Raw genomic sequence first — 12,923 nt, 5'->3', positions numbered from 1 at the left:
CAGAGGACGCGGCTACGGCAACACCAGGTCCTCCCCCAAGAACAAGCAGTGACGCCCTCTCCCTTCCTCCCGACCACATAACACCTGTCGGGGGAAGGCTACAAAGGTTCCTGTCCACGTGGAATTCCATCACCACGGACAGGTGGGTCAAAGATATTATAAAATACGGTTACTGTCTGGAGTTAACCTCCACTCCACCCACAATACCACCAAGAAGCCGTCCTATGTCCTCAGAGCACTTAACGCTCTTACAGCAAGAAGTGCAAAGTATGCTTCTAAAAGGCGCTATAGAGGTCGTACCCATCCACGAGCAGGGTGCGGGAGTGTACTCCCTCTACTTCTTAATTCCAAAAAAAGGACGGGTCGCTCAGACCTATATTGGACCTGAGACCCCTGAACCAGTACATTCTTTCAGAGCACTTTCATATGCTCACTCTACAGCAAGTCCTTCCGCTTCTCAAGCAGGGAGACTTCTAGCCACACTGGACCTCAAGGATGCGTACTTTCACATACCCATCCACCCCTCACACAAAAAATACCTCAGGTTCACTGTTCAGGGGCAGCACTATCAGTTCAAAGTCCTTCCCTTCGGCGTGACAACAGCGCCCAGGGTTTTCACGAAGTGCCTAGCTACGGTGGCAGCACATCTACGGAGGCAGCATATACACGTCTACCCCTACCTAGACGACTGGCTCGTTCAAGCGAAGTCAGCCCAGCAATGTGCAAGCCACATGTCCCGCACCATTCACCTTCTTCACAGTCTGGGATTCTCACTGAATTATCCAAAGTCCCATCTCCAGCCCGCACACGTACAACAGTACCTAGGTGCGACTATAGACACTCTGGCGGCCACAGCTCAGCCAAATTTAGTGAGGATCGACAGCATACAACTGCTGATCTCCAAATTCAAACCCAATCACTCACTTCCAGCGCGAGTGTTCATGCAGTTGATAGGCATGATGGCCTCCTGCATCTTCATAGTCCCGCACGCGAGATTACATATGCGCCCACTTCAGGAGTGCCTAGCACGTCAGTGGAATCAGGCTCAAGGACAGTTAAAGGACCTAGTGTTGGTGAGCGGTCGGGCATACAACTCTCTGCATTGGTGGAATCCACAAAACCTTTGCAAGGGCCGACCGTTCCAAGAGCCTGTCCCACAAATAGTACTGACAGCGGACGCGTCTCTCCAGGGATGGGGAGCTCATGTACTCCACTACACAGTGCAAGGACTATGGACAACACAACAAAAGAAGTTGCACATCAACCTTCTGGAATTGATGGCAATCTTCCTAGCCATGAAGGCATTCAAAGTACATCTATGCAACAAGGTCGTGTTGATCCGGACGGACAACATGACCGCAATGTACTACATACAGAAACAGGGAGGCACACACTCTCCACAGTTGTCTCATCTGGCTCAGAGCATGTGGAAGTGGGCCATTCAAAGGAACATGTTCCTCATGGCGGAACACCTCCCTGGCAAGGACAACCAGATGGCGGATCTGCTCAGCAGACACAGCCACCAAATGCACGAGTGGGAGTTACACCCATCAGTACTCCAACCGTACTTTCAGCAGTGGGGTCATCCGGAGATAGACCTATTCGCGACAAGCGAAAACGCAAAATGCCCAAGCTTCGCCGCCAGATTCCCACATCCGCAGTCGCAGGGCAATGCGATATGGATGAACTGGTCCGGCAGATTTGCGTACGCTTTTCCCCCAGCGCCATTGATACCGCTAGTGGCCCGCAAACTCCGACAACACTCCCTGACACTCGTCCTAGTTGCTCCCACGTGGGCACGCCAGCCGTGGTACACCACCTTCCTCGAACTTTCCGTGGTGCCGCATCAAAGGCTGCGGATCAAACCCGCGCATTTGACGCAGAACCATGGAGAGGTTCAGCACCCAGATCCGCAACAGCTGAATCTGGCGATCTGGCTCCTGAAGTCCTAGAGTTTGGCTATCTCAACCTGCCACCTGACTGTATGGACATCATCAAGGAGGCCAGGAGACCCACTACCAGAGCTTGCTATGCAGCCAAATGGAAAAGGTTCGTCATTTATTGCGGTAATAATGACATCAACCCGCTGGACGCATCCATCCAAAACATCATCTGTTATCTCTTACACCTATATAGATGCAATCTGGCGTACACCTCTATACGTGTCCATTTGACCGCAATATCAGCCTATCTGCAAACCAGGCAGCACCTCTCTCTATTCAGAGTGCCTGCCATCAAAGCATTCTTGGAAGGGCTCAAACGAGTCATTCCACCTAGTCACCCACCGGCTCCAATGTGGAACCTCAACTTGGTCCTCACACGCCTGATGGGTCCACCCTTTGAACCTCTACACTCATGCGAGATTCAATTCCTTACCTGGAAAGTGGCCTTCCTAGTGGCGATCACTTCCCTCAGAAGAGTTAGTGAACTCCAGGCACTAACCGTTCAAGAGCCATTCATTCAGGTTCACGCTAACAGGGTCGTACTACGTACCAACCCCAAGTTCATGCCCAAGGTAATATCGCAGTTCCACATGAACCAGACTATTGAACTGCCCGTTTCCTTCCAAAACCCACGAACTGTTGCAGAAAGGGCACTACATACACTAGATGTACGGAGGGCCCTCATGTACTACATCGACAGGACTAAACCATTCAGGAAGACAAAACAACTGTTCGTTGCCTTTGCCCCACACCACAAAGGTAACGCCATCTCCAAAGCAGGGATAGCCAGATGGATAGTTAAGTGTATTCAAATCTGTTATCAAAAGGCAAAACGCACATTAACTATTCCACCACGAGCCCACTCAACACGTAAGTTGGGGGCTTCCATGGCCTTCCTAGGAAATATTCCCCTGCATGATATATGCAGAGCAGCCACATGGTCCACTACACACACATTTACAAAACACTATTGCGTAGATGTGCAGTCAAAACAGCAGGCAGCTGTAGGACAGGCTGTTCTCAAAACACTTTTTCAGACCGCTGCAGCTGGCACGGGTAGCCGCCGCTAATAGAGGGCACTGCTATGTATTCTATGCACAGATATGAATTCAGCAGCCCACATGCCTCGAACTGAATATGCTACTTACCAGTATGCATCTGTTCTTGGCATGTAGGGCTGCTGACATTCATATCGCCCTCCCTCCTCCCCGGCGCCTGTCGCAGCTGCAGCTCTCAGAATTACTGCAAGCATGGTCATCACTTTCTGTATCTACTCCATCACTGCCACAATGGCGAAAAACAATCTGAGGATGGAGAGGATGCCCATGCGCACTGTAGTCCAGGGGAGGAGTCACCTATCCAAGGATACTTCGAAGACTCTTCCAGGACAACAACGTGCAAACATCCGGACCCAACACTAGGCGGCGATCTATGCACAGATATGAATGTCAGCAGCCCTACATGCCAAGAACAGATGCATACTGGTAAGTAGCATATTCACTCTGGCATTATAGTACAGGCTTGCTCACGGATCAGCGGTTACCAACTTAAACAATATCCTTTAAAACTGAATTTAAAAAGCGGGTCATAAGGAGCTCCCTGAAGCAAATGACTGCATAAGTGCACGAACATCTGTCAAACCGCACATTACAGGGAGGCATGTTATGCACTTGCCTGAAAACGTTATCATTGTATTACAATGACGTGCGGCTTTGTAGCTGTTGAAGGAAATCTTGTCTCGGGTTTTTTTTTATAGCTATGACGTTTGTTGCTTTTACCACTGATGGCGAACATATTGTATTTTGTACTTTCGTTAAGGGGCTCCTTCTGCCACTGGCTTATTTTGGTCAAGAACCTTTAGCCATTGGCATGAGATGTTGTCAATCACATCTTGGATCTGCTCACAGGAGTATTTTGTTCTTACTGTTTTCTGTTGGCTGTTTGGATGTGTCCTTCTGCCTCCATTGTGATGGACTATTCTCCATCTGAGAAAAGTTACCCGGTATTGACGAGGCCTGGTAGCAATGGGGAGCACTTCTAACCAAACCATATGAAAAAAGGCTCTATTATTCAGATGCTTTCGTATCTGCGTTAGTGCAATGGGGTTAATGGTGGGAACGTCGAACATATTGGTTTTGCCAGTGCTTTATAATTTTTTTTTTTTTTTTTTAATTTAATCATTCAGCCTTTAGAATTGTTGGACAGGCACTTAATTTCAGACGGAAGGGAATGTCACTCAGAAGACCACCTACTTTCTACGTTTTTTTCATTTACATAATCAGGACTCTGGAAACACCACTTTCCATCTGTATTTATGTGGAAAACTGAAACCTCGTTTTGCATCCTGTCACTTCATTTAAATAGCCTGCAGCACATGAACATGTTTTTTTTTTTTTCTTCCTTCTAACAGTATGCATTGAGTAAGGTTTGTGTTTATCCGTTGGTAGATGAGTGTGTACCCCCAAGGCCCATTTTGCCTAATGTCAAGGAAAGGGCTGATTTCCTGGGGTGTGCCCACCAGGACCGGTTCCAGGAATTTGTATTTGGGTGGGCCGCTGCGGGCCCATTTTGTCGCTTCTTCTGGTAGCCTACAAACCCTAGATTACATCATATCTATTTGCAAATAGTCACCATAACAACGGATCGATTCTGTGTGTATACAGCGCATGTCACGCAACTCCCAGAATTGAAAGGAAAACAACGCTTGGAGGACCGTTTTACATCACTGCCCATTTTCCACTGGCCTTCATGTCCTCACTGCAAGGGACAAGGCTCATGTTTGGGTGGGCATGCCCCCCCCCCCCCCCTGTTGCCCACCTTCCTTCTGCAGGGATCCTCCACAGCAGCCACTCGTTCCCCTCGCCCTCTAATCCTTCCCTCTCTCTCTCTCCCTCAGGGGCGGTGTCAGCGTGTCGGCAGTGTGCCGCTACCGGCTGGAGGATGTACATAAGGTCTTCGACGGCCCGTACAAGGAGTACAGGGAGCAGGCCCAGAAGTGGCTGCGCTATTCCGACCAGGTGCCCAATCCCCGGCCCGGAGCGGTAAGTCTAGATCCTGCGCCCAGCACTGAAGGGTGGCTTGTGCAAAAAAAGCTTCTCTAGCTGCTCGGCGCCAACTGATTGCCTACCTTTTGCCTTGGCAGTGCATAACGGCCGAGCACCGGCGAAACCTGATGAACAGTTCGCAGGACCTGCCCGACGTCACCCTGAACTTCGTCAAGAAGCACCCTCTGATGGACGGCCTTGTGCTGCCACAGCACAACCGACCCCTGTTGGTGCGCAAGGAGGCCAACTTCACCCAGCTGGCTGTGCAGCGCGTGCGGGCGCAGGATGGCGAGCTCTTCGAGGTCCTGTTCATTGGCTCAGGTAAGGTTGCCTCTTCACAAGGGGGGGGTCTGGTAGCCAGGGTCTGTCTGGGAACCCAAAGTAGCCCTGGCAAATGTTGTCAGACCAGCAACATACGGTGCATAGCAAGCAAGCACAGTAAGCGTGCCTGACCTCTACAAGGCAGGGTTTGAGGGTTTTATCCCCAAGAAAATTTGGGAAAAGATGGCGCATTCTATAACACATTTGTCATTGTATATTCAGTTGTGTATGCTTTTAAAGCATAATATGACGACCTTACTTATACCAGGATATGACCATCTTTGTTGGGGCTCTTTCATGATTTCCTTGCCATCACTCTTCAACAGTGCCTCTCATCTCTCCATAGCCCTCTGTCACATGTATTTTATTTGTTTTATAGCATCTCTTACCAGTGTAGGGTGTCTGAGCACTACATCACGGACAATGAATCATGCATGTGTAAATCGGTGTATAGAAAAGGTTACATAAGGTAAAGGGGTCTAGAAGGGGAAGGATTCACATGCCATCCATAGTAGTAGTCATTTTTTTGACATTGTTTGGCCTGGGGAAGCACAAACTCAGGATTCAGAACATAACAGTGGTTAGGGTCGACTTTAATAATAAGAATTTATTTCTACCCATATAAAACCTTTATTTTTAGCACCATCGCGATCATGAATGGCTGTAAAAAACACAACTTAATAGCCTGTACTGCTTGTATGCAGCTCTTTGACGGCGGTTCATATCTCGCTCTGCTAGATTATGATTGTAACTTATGAACTGCACAGTAACAAAAGAATACCTGTGACAGGAGCAGTAACCCGCTGCATTTTAACCCACTGCACTACCTTAGAGGAGGAAAAACTGCCACTAGACAGCACTCCCATCTCTCTCCAGCAGGTACGTTAATCAGCGGAGTTAACTTGACACTTTCATTATTGCCTGAAAACTGCTGAATATAGGAAGACATTTGCAGTGCTTTTAAATCTGCTGCACTGCTACAAAACCGTCCCCCACCCTTCCAGCCTCCTGGGGAAACGCCCGATGCCCGGTACAGCTAGTCTGGCTTAGCCGGAAGCATGCAATGTCTGAGCAGGATTCTGGCAGCTCAGATCTCTTGGAGGACATGAGTGTTTGGGTATTTAAATCAGGCCATTTGTGTCTGCACAGATATTGGAGGAATGTAACCTTGTAATAATATCTGGGTGGGAGTTGAAAGGGCGTGTTGCGAGAGAGAATTATGTGCGTGTTTCCCTCTCCCTCTTTTTCTCTCCTTCCCTCGCTTTTTCTTCCCCTCCCTCTCGGATACCTCGAAAGCACTGCCGAACCCTCATCCTCTACTTATTACCATCACAGTTAATGTTTTTGCCGCCAGCTGTTCGGTGTTCATATGCTTTGCAAGCCCTGCCATCTAGTGGCCAAATAAGAATAGGACTAAAAACAACTCGATTCTCTTACTGCTTGTGCATGCACTAGCAGGGGCGTGTCTAGAAACACCCTTTGCACAGAAGATACCTCTGGTATATGATTATGGGAATACCTTATCAATTAAAAGTGTTGCTTTAAAGCATACAGTCTTTGCCAAGAGTGTTCACCAAAACATTGACTGTGGTAGTAGGTCACTTCAGAAGACAGTCGATTTATGTGTATCCTTACAAGGGTGACTGGCTGGTAAAGGCAAGCAATTTCAAACCATGCAAAGTTGATATCCAGATTGTGGTGAGTTTTTTTTCACCAACTTGGGCTAACCATAAAATTAAAAAAAAATTCCCCTACTCCAGAAACGACTCTCCTGGGGGCAGATCTAGATACCTGGAAAGCAGAGGCATACTTTACTTTAAAGGCAGTTCAGTTTCAATCTCCGAGAGTGAGGACAGTGATGACACTATGGGGTCTGGTGGTATCTTGGATTCATTTGATTGCAAAGAAAAGTTTATACATGAGACCTATTTAGTAATAGATGAACAGCAAGTCTTCACAAACATTGGAAAATGGGAGGATCTAGGCTGTGGTACAAGCCAGTTCAACAAGAAGATGAAATCGTGCAAGAGGGAGAATATGCTGAATGGGTTTAAGGGGAATTTAACTACTCCTTTACCCAAGGCCATCATAACAGACACTTTACATGTGGGCTTGGGAGAACAACTGAAGGACCGTGGTCTGCTCAGAAGGCACATTAATTACTTGGAGTTGAAAACCATTTTTGTAGCACAGAAAGAGTCCTAGAGCCAAATTTAAGGGAAGAGAGTACAGAAGTGTTGATTTTCAGCACACAACATGACTGCCATGTTTAAATGAATTAGAAGGGGACAATCTTCTACCCAATATAAATTCCAGCACAGTCAATTTGCAAGTGGGCAATTGCAAGAAACATAAAGCTGATAGTAAATCACCTTTCAGGAGTAGAAACCACCTGAGCGGATCAGCTCAGCAAACGGGCAAACACTTCCCATGATTGAGAACTAAAATAAGACCTGGCAAACTAAATATACCAGCAGTGGGGAGCACCACAAGTAGACCAATTTGCAACAGCAGAAAACATGAGGTGTCAGTCTTTCACATCTAGGTACTACCATCACCAATTGCTTTTCCACTAGTACAATTGATTCCCATAGTCTTGGAAAATGTAGGGTCCTTGTACTAGGGTGACCAGATTCTCAAAACAAAAAACGGGGACAGGTCATAGACATAGAAGTAGGACTAAGGGTTGCAGTAACCATCGACATAAAAGTAGGACTATTTGACAGCTGTGATAAACATAGAAAAAGGACTACGACAGCTCCCTCCAAGACCGAGATGAAGCATTACAGATGACAAATCAGAGGTCTTTTATCGGCAGTAACCATTAATTCCATTTAAACAGACTTTGCCTCAACATTTGCTTTAGTCCAAGTTTGTTTTCTTATTAGATAAGTATATATATTGGGATTGTTAACTGAACAATAAAGAAAATTGCACAATCGAAGAGGAGTTTGTGCTCTTGTTTTTGCCACGAGGAAGTGAACGAGTGCATCGCTAGCGAGTTTGATAGAGATATATATATAAAGAAGTTATTTTCCGTTATTTTTTGCTGTTTGCTTTGCTTCTGGCTCGAGGGTTTATACTTACATAGTGTACAAAAATATATGCAGTGTATCCGAATCAGAAATGCAACGTTTAAAACGATATTGTCAATGGGGCTCACGTTTACGTGGAAACATTTACGCACATTAGCATAGTAAATAGTTTAGAACATATAAGACAGGGCTGGCTTTAGTGCTGGTGGCGCCCTGTGCGACAATGTTTGTTGGCGCCCCCCCCCCATGACCACCTCCACCACGGATTCTCTCACTAGCACCCTTTAACAGTGACCAAGTCACCATAACCACACTCTATCAGGTGCATTGAATTAGTTATATAGCGCCACTCATACCAGCGTAGGGTGTCCAAGCACTTTGCATCACACACACATTACACAGAGACAATCCATCATACGTGTGTAAATCAGTGTATAGGAAATGTTACATAAGCCAAAGGACTGAAAGTGTAGGAGTCACATGTCATCCATACTGGTAGGCAGTATAGTTTAAGAGTGCTTGGTGTGGAGAAGCACAAACGCAGAGTCGAAAAAGAAACAGCATAGTTGGGAGTTTTCTTTAATATTAAGAATCGATTTCTAGCCAGATTAACCCTTTTTGAAACATTAATCAATGTTCTAATAATGTATACTTTGCAGTGTGTATGCAGTTCTAGGATGAAAGTTAATAGCTCACTATTCTATATTAGGACTTTAAGTTATAAATTGCAAGTAGCAAAAAAATGTCTCTTTTGAAAGCAGTAACCCTGCTGATCTGTTTACATCATACGTACTCTGTAATCTACTTGGTACACGTTCTTTGCAGCAGGCATATTAACCCTCTGCACTAACTTCAGCCAAGTCAAAACCTCAACTATACAAAATGCTGATCTCTCTCCAGAAAGATAATTAATCACACTCTTGACATTTATGTGAGGCCTGGTAATTGCTGGGGAAAGAAACGCTGCAGCAGGTGCTTCAAAAGCTTAATAAACTTTCAAACACGGCGCCCCCAGGAAGCCAGCACTGGTGTGGTGGCACCGGTCGCACTGCCCTAAAGCCGGCCCTGATATAAGATCTAAAACTCTCAGGGTTAAAATACTTACGTTGCGGGCTTGCAGGATGGGAGGGCAAGGATTCCTGGATGATGCAGATCTGATGCAAGGCAGTGTCCCGACGGTGCTGGTAGGGCTGGGGAGGCGTCACGAAGGCGTCACGAAGCTGCTGCTGGATTCTGCTCTAGTTTGAGACTGTCCGACCCTCGCTCGCTTTAAGGCAGAGCAGGGTCATGGTGGATTGCTGCAGGCTGTAAAATCAGGGTCATGCCGGTCACAGGTGGTTCTAACCAGCTGCATGATGACGTAGGTGGCGCTGTGTAGACAAAGAGAAGGGAAATCCCGAGAGAACATGTCTCTCTTCAAAGGATTTCCCTTCCTGCTACAGCGCTCACCTCAGTGACGTCACCAAGCTGTGCACACAGAGCATGCGCGCAACCGGAACAGTGAAAAACCGGGACATTTCTTTGTTCAACCCGGACACTGTTCTAAAACAGGGACATTTGACTCCATTGGAGTACAGTGTCGGGACACGGGGACATTTCACAAAAAACAGGGACCGTCCGGGCAAAACCGGGACGTCTGGTCACCCTACCTTGTACACACAAAGAAATATGAGGGGGGGGGGGGGTCCAATGGAAATTTAAAGACCGGCAAGGGTTGGTTCCCCAAACAATTACTAATAAACACTGAAAACCACTTGGGTCTAAATTACCAAACAAAGGAAGAAAACAGATTATCTCAAGACGCTTGTGGGGAGATCCCTTTATTAGGACAAAATCCCTCACCCACCATAGGTGGCATGCTTCATCATTGGGATTCTCCTCGTTATGAGAACCTAGCCCTCCCACGGGCTATAACCCCCTCTGAGATGGAGGAGCTCAGGGGTTTCTTGTTCCTAGTTTCCAGGATATACTAAATCCTGCATTGAGAAGAAAGATGTCAGTTGGGTAGAGGGTGCAGTGCAAAAAAATATATAAAATGTTGGGATAGGGGTGTTGAAAACTAGATACCAGTTGCGAAAGAAATTACTTTATTGACAAGTTCCTGAGGCCAGGATTAAAAACCTAGCACCAGCAGTGGCAATTTATAACTGCAGGTAAGGGACGAAGGCAGGTCTACATGTTTCAGCCTATTAGACAGAGAACAGTATTGCAACTTGCGTCGGGACCTAGTTTTGCTACTGCTTAACAAAATGTGAAAGTGACAAATAATACACCCAAGAAAAATAAACACTAATACAACACTAGTAATCCTACTGATTGCGTGGATGATTTACTGGTCAAACCCGTCTCGTACGGCAGCAGCTCTGGGAAGGGGCACTGCTCTTTCCTTCTATACTCCGGGTGGTCTTTGAGCTACAACTGAAAGGTGAAATTTCAGGTCATCCCACATGATCTCATTCTTGTGGTCACGTAAACCATGTTTCTTTTATTTAATCAGAGAGTCCAGCTCTTTTTACCACAAAGGTTCCAATACACAGACACTTGCAATGAAAGGGAGGAGGACGTGTTACACACAAATCCAGAACGACTACAATTGACATCCTGGCTCATGAGATGGTCGAATTTGATCTCCGGTTACCCGAAAGAACACTTAATCATTACAGATGCCCAGAGAGCACCCACAAGGCAGTGCGACACTGCAAAATGGATGAGATGGCGTAATATGGTGCAAGAAGAACTATTCTCTTATCTTGCTCTTCTAAGCTAACCGTGATAGTTCGATACTTCACACATTTAATGGACTGCAAATTATCATAGCCCTCAAAGGGTTCATCTGTCAGCAGTTGTAGCATACTTTCAAAACAGATTTTTGGCGCTCTTTCCATTTTAATGAGCGGAACTTAAGGCTTTACCCGTCAAAGACCGCTCCAGCACTGCAACGGAACTTAACTTTAGCACTAGCAGGACTGGTGAGGTCACCCTTTGAACGCGTGCATAAAGCTCTACTTAAGTATCATATTTTGTAGAAAGCATTCCTTGTCAAAATCTCATCTCTCAGAGCGAGTTACAAGCACAATCAGTACAAGAACCATAGTTTATTATCTGCAAGGACATGGTTATTATGAGAACACATCCAAATTTCTTACCTAAAGTCGTGTTACCTTTTCATTCAAACCATAACGCTACAAATAAGCAGAAAGTGCATTACACACACATTAGATGTTGGGAGGCCAGTGATGTATTACGTGCTTCAAACACAAAATATTAGAAAGCCTGCACTGTTCCTTGTGGCACATTCATCACAAGCATTAGCACCACAGTGCTACAATTGAAAGATGGATAGTGAAAACAGTTGAATACTGTAATGCAGGGATTAACAAAATATTAGAAATATTACCAAAAGCTCACTCCACTAGGACGAAAGGAGCTACACACTTTCAGAATACACCATTGTGTAGATATCCACACCCGTAAAGAGCTGGAGGTAGAGTAATCAAGAGTACAACCTTTCTTATCATCCACTTCTGCAAACCTCCCGCCACTGGGGAGGTAATGCGCTGCAAAAGAGACTGGTTATCTACCTGTAATAATGGCTTTGCATTTTGATGGTGTAGAGCCGCATACGATCCTCCTGGTTAAGAGACAAAAAATTCTAAAATAGTGGTCTTGTGAGTGGGCATTGTGGGCTTAGTCTAAACGTCTTACACTTGATCTACTAATGTGAACACTCAAAAAGAAGAAAATGTTTTGTACTCCATACACTTGGAAGACCGCCACTAGATAGAATTGTGCACAGCATGTGAAACTAGAATATCTTCAATCTGAAAAATCATTATTGCTGGTAACTGGTTTCATATATCAAGCTGAGTAACAAGGTCACTTTTTGCATTTTTCCTCCAGTTTTCAGTCTTCATCTGTTGATGTTGCTGGGACAGGAATATCTCATGCATGGTAAAAGGGTGTATTCCCCTGCCTCAACTGCCCGACCCCTTGTATCTGGTATCTTTACTTCTTATTTTTTTACAATAATGTCACGCTAGTTTTTACAGAGGCCTAGTCCTGTCTCTGTCTATGAGAGGTCCGTAGCCGGTCCTGTGACCTGAAGGGGCACACCAAGCCAACTCATTGTTCCTATAGATATTCTTTGAGGCCTTTTGGTTAGCAAGGAGCTGCTGGTTAGTCTTCCTGAACACTGCAATTTGGTTGATGGTAGGGAGGAAAGGTGGGAGGGTGGGACTGCAGACTGATGTGAAATGTGAGGGTAGCTTTAGGTGAGGCCTGCCCTTTTGAATCTCCCCAGATTCAGTTGGGCTGGTATGTCACCATCAAGGTGCAGAAACCCAACACCTCCTAGTGCCTCTGATGTGGGTGCTCCAGAATTAAGATGATCCTGCTGTGAGAAGCAGACCAGCATCAGTCTGCACAAAGGCTGTCTGTATATGTGCCTGGAAAGAACACTTGAAAGAAGAACCACCTCAAACCATTTTTAAAAGGTTGAAACGTGGGACCTACATATTCTGTCTGCCAGTTGTGTATAAAAGTGGGATTCCAGCTACCACCTTTGTTCCAGTTCCAAGTCC

At 46.0% G+C, this 12,923-nt stretch overlaps 1 protein-coding gene across 1 annotated transcript in view; it reads left to right on the top strand.

Annotated features, from left to right (window-relative positions):
• SEMA4C (semaphorin 4C) overlaps window positions 1–12,923 on the top strand; it is a 64,141-nt gene that overhangs the window by 42,725 nt on the left and 8,493 nt on the right. The window contains exons 10-11 of the mRNA XM_085634606.1: window positions 4,840–4,984; window positions 5,086–5,308. Of these exons, the coding sequence (XP_085490732.1) occupies window positions 4,840–4,984; window positions 5,086–5,308 (368 nt within the window). The remainder of the gene's footprint in view (window positions 1–4,839; window positions 4,985–5,085; window positions 5,309–12,923) is intronic.

The sequence above is a fragment of the Triturus cristatus genome, chromosome 11, assembly GCF_964204655.1.
Source record: "Triturus cristatus chromosome 11, aTriCri1.1, whole genome shotgun sequence".
Classification (NCBI taxonomy): domain Eukaryota; kingdom Metazoa; phylum Chordata; class Amphibia; order Caudata; family Salamandridae; genus Triturus; species Triturus cristatus.
The sequence above is the reverse complement of the archived record's forward strand: the minus strand, read 5'-3'. Positions and strand labels throughout refer to the sequence as shown.